At 50.6% G+C, this 4,545-nt stretch overlaps 1 protein-coding gene across 1 annotated transcript; it reads left to right on the forward strand.

The window, feature by feature from the left end:
* Positions 1 to 315: 315 nt before the first annotated feature.
* Positions 316 to 3,951, forward strand: LOC127217745 (protein NYNRIN-like). The gene is given in 5 exon segments (XM_051178750.1): positions 316 to 416; positions 533 to 1,425; positions 1,428 to 1,897; positions 1,900 to 2,792; positions 2,859 to 3,951. Coding segments are annotated over 5 exon segments (3,450 nt in total).
* Positions 3,952 to 4,545: the final 594 nt, after the last annotated feature.

The raw sequence follows: 4,545 nt of genomic DNA on the forward strand, positions 1-4,545 counted from the left end.
GAAAAAAATTAGAGAGGCTTGATAACCTCAAGGAAACTCCCTACAGGATTTATTAAAAGAAGCAGAATGCATCTTTAATAAGAGAGAGACAATTGAGGAAAGAGAGGAACAGCCGTGTAAGGAGTCAGAACAGAGAGAGGAGAGATTTAGAAAGAGAGATGAGGAGAGAGAGAATGATAGGGAACGGAAACGGAAAAAAGAATTTAGCAAACTGCTGGCCACCGTCGTTTCAGGTCAGGATAGAAAAGGACTTAAGACAGGGGGAGACTGCAAGGGACCCCGAGTGGAGAAGGTCCAATGTGTCTATTGCAAGGAATGGGGACACTGGGTAAAGGACTGTCCAAAGCGACCCAGGGGGCCGAAGAAGCCCAGGCCCCCGACCTCCCTTCTGACCCTGGAGGATTAGGACAGTCGAGGCCAGGAGCCCCCCCCAGCCCAGGATAACTCTCAATGTTGGGGGGCAACCAGTCACCTTCCTAGTAGATACCAGAGCCCAGCACTCAGTCCTAACCCATACCTCGGGACCACTCAGTTTCCGATCGGCCTGGGTCCAAGGAGCTACAGGTGGTAAGAGATACCAATGGACGACGGATCGAAAAGTACAGCTGGCTACTGGTAAGGTGACACATTCTTTTCTGCATGTCCCAGATTGCCCTTATCCACTATTAGGAAGAGACCTCCTCACTAAATTAAAGGCTCAAATTCACTTTGAAGATAGAGGGGCTAACATAATGGGCCCCAAAGGGGCCCCCCTCCAGATTCTCACACTGCATCTGGAAGATGAATATAGACTTTATGAAACTCAAAGACCCCAGGGACCTGACATGACTCCTTGGCTTGATAAATTCCCACTGGCATGGGCCGAGACTGGGGGAATGCGATTAGCGCTGCGACAGCCTCCGCTCATAATACAACTAAAGGCTACAGCTGCCCCCGTCTCCATTAAGCAATACCCCATGTCTTATGAGGCATATCAGGGAATAAAACCTCATATAAGGAGGCTGCTGGACCAGGGCATCCTCACCCCCTGTCGCTCAACCTGGAATACTCCCCTACTGCCGGTAAAGAAACCTGGTACTGGGGATTATCGGCCAGTGCAGGATTTAAGAGAGGTCAACAAGAGGGTAGAAGACATATACCCTACGGTCCCCAACCCTTATACTCTACTGAGCACACTGCCACCTTCCCACACTTGGTACACTGTATTTGATTTAAAGGATGCTTTCTTCTGCCTACAGCTGCATCCTGTGAGTCAATCTCTGTTTGCCTTTGAATGGAAGGAACCAGATCTTGGGCTCTCAGGCCAATTAACTTGGACCAGGCTTCCCCAAGGGTTCAAGAACAGCCCAACCCTCTTTGACGAGGCTTTGCATCAAGATCTGGCAGATTTCAGGGTGCAGCACCCTGCCCTGTTACTGCTCCAATATGTCTGATGCTGGCGGCAGAATCAGAACAGGAGTGCAGGGAGGGCACAGAAGCCCTCTTGCAGACACTAGGACAATTAGGATATCAGGCATCCACAAAGAAGGCCCAAATATGCCAAAAAGAGGTCATCTACCTAGGCTATCAATTAAGGGATGGACAGAGATGGCTGACTGAGGCACGTAAACAGACTATTACTGACATCCCTGCCCCTAAAAATCCCCGCCAGCTGCGGGAGTTTCTGGGGACTGCAGGGTTCTGCCGCCTCTGGATTCCAGGGTTTGCGGAGATGGCTGCACCCCTATACCCTCTCACCAAACAAGGGACTCTGTTTAATTGGGGAGAGGAACAACAGAAGGCATTCCAGGATATTACAAAGGCCTTGCTGGCCTCCCCAGCGTTGGGCCTCCCTGATACCACCAAACCCTTCGAATTGTTTGTGGACAAATGGCAGGGCTATGCTAAAGGAGTACTCACACTCAGAGACTGGGCCCCTGGAAGCGTCCAATAGCTTACTTATCCAAGAAACTTGATCCAGTAGCGTCGGGCTGGCCACCCTGCTTGCGAATGATAGAAGCCATTGCAGTCCTTGTCAAGGATGCCGGCAAATTAACTCTGGGTCAGCCTTTAACTATCCTAGCACCCCATGCAGTAGAAGCCTTGATTAGACAACCTCCAGACTGCTGGCTCTCCAACGCCTGCATGACTCATTACCAGGCCATGCTCCTGGATGCGGACCGAGTCCAATTCAGTCCAGTGGTTGCACTTAACCCCGCCACTCTGCTCCCCCTGCTGGGAAAGCCAGAACTGCATGACTGTCTCCAGATCCTTGCAGAAATGCACGGGACCAGACCGGACCTGAGGGATCAACCCCTCCGAGATGTAGACTACACCTGGTACAGGGATGGCAGCAGCATCCTGGTGAGCGGGGAGCGGAAGGCGGGAGCAGCCATGACCACAGAGACGGAGGTAGTCTGGGCAAAAGCCTTTCCGGCAGGCACCTCAGCCCAGAGAGCTGAGCTCATCGCACTAACCCAGGCCCTTCAGATGGCAGAAGGTAAGAGACTGAACGTCTATAAAGATAGCCGATACACCTTTGCCACTGCCCACATACATGGGGAAATTTACCGGAGGCGAGGACTATTAACTTCAGAAGGAAAAGAAATTAAAAACAAGGCTGAGATCCTGGCACTGCTAAAAGCCTTGTTTCTGCCTCAGAAATTGAGCATTATGCATTGCCCTGGCCATCAAAGAGGCAATAGCCCGGAGGCAAAAGGGAACCGACTAGCAGACACAGTTGCAAGGGAGGCTGCTCTAAACTCCCTCAGCACCACCCGAGCCCTTCCTTTGACGTGCCCAGGGGAGAATCAGGAACTCAGACGCTCCCTGTCATATAGCCAAGAGGACATAAATCTCCTAAAGAAAATGGGGGCCACTTATGACCCCAAAAAGGGACATTGGATTTTCAAAGGAACAATCGTTAGACCCATGAGACAAACCTACGAACTGATAGACTGTTTACATAAACTAACCCATCTGAGCCCCAAAAAGATGAAGACTCTCCTAGAATGCCAGGAGATGTGACAATACCTCCTAAATAGAGACGGGGCCATACAAAAAGTAACTGATGAATGCAAAGCCTGCGCCCAGGTAAATGCAGGCAGGACTAAGCTCGAACCAGGGATCCGAGTTCGAGGACACCGTCCCGGTACCCATTGGGAAATCGATTTCACAGAGGTAAAGCCTGGATTATATGGATACAGATACCTACTGGTGTTCATAGACACCTTCTCTGGATGGGTAGAAGCTTTCCCCACAAAACATGAAATGGCAAAGACCGTGACCAAGAAACTCTTGGAAGAAATCTTCCCCAGGTATGGGATGCCCCAGATCCTGGGTACTGACAATGGGCCCACCTTCGTCTCCCAGGTAAGTCAGTTGGTGGCTAAGCTTTTGGGCATTGATTGGAAATTACATTGTGCATACAGACACCAAAGTTCAGGACAGGTAGAGTGCATGAATAGAACAATTAAGGAGACTTTGTCTAAATTAACGCTTGCAACTGTCTCTAGAGACTGGGTGCTCCTCCTGCCTTTAGCCTTATACAGGGCCCAAAACACGCCGGGCCCACATGGACTCACCCCATTTGAAATATTATATGGGGCCCCGCCCCCATTTATGAATTTCTTGGATTCCAACATTGCTGATTTTGCTAATAGTCATTCTCTGGAAGCTCATTTGCAGGCATTACAGATTGTCCAGAGAGAAGTCTGGAAACCACTTGCAGCAGCCTATCGGGAGCAGCTAGATAAGCCGGTGGTACCACACTCCTACCAGATAGGAGACACTGTATGGGTACACAGACACCAGACTAAGAACCTGGAACCCCGGTGGAAAGGACCATACACTGTCCTCTTGACTACCCTGACGGCACTAAAGGTTGACGCCATCGCAGCCTGAATCCACACTTCCCACGTCAAGGCCGACCACACCACGGGAGAGAAGAACCTGACCACGACCTCACCATGAAGAATTCAGCACACCCAAAACCCGCTAAAGCTAAGACTTACCCGTGGGGCCCCTTAACCATTTTATGGGCCTTGTTGGGACTAGGAATTGTGATGCAGGAAGGAAGCCCTCACCAAGTGTACTCTTTGACATGGCAAGTTTGGTCCCAGAGCTGGGAGGTTGTTTGGGAAATTCAGGGCAACCATGCGCTTAACACCTGGTGGCCTAATTCACCCCCGACTTTTGCCAACTGGCTGCCGGCCTGGACACTTGGGTAATCCCAACTATGGGTCCCCATAACTTACAATCATACATGGGAGCCAGACCCCAACAGATGACGGCCCATGGATGCAGCAGCCCCACCGCTAGATGCAAATTAGCCCAAACTGGTTTTTATGTTTGCCCCCGAGATAATAGAGATCGAGCCACAGCCTACCGATGTGGGGGATATGAGGCATACTTTTGCTATGAATGGGGCTGTGAGACCACTGGGGACGCCTACTGGCGGCCCTCCTCTTCCTGGGATTTGATCACAGTCAAACGAAAATATACTCTACCTGACTCTGATGGACACACTTATTATTACCAGAGAGGAACTGATGGAAATGCCAATTG

Source organism: Phodopus roborovskii, unplaced genomic scaffold (genome assembly GCF_943737965.1).
Source record: "Phodopus roborovskii unplaced genomic scaffold, PHOROB, whole genome shotgun sequence".
NCBI lineage: Eukaryota > Metazoa > Chordata > Mammalia > Rodentia > Cricetidae > Phodopus > Phodopus roborovskii.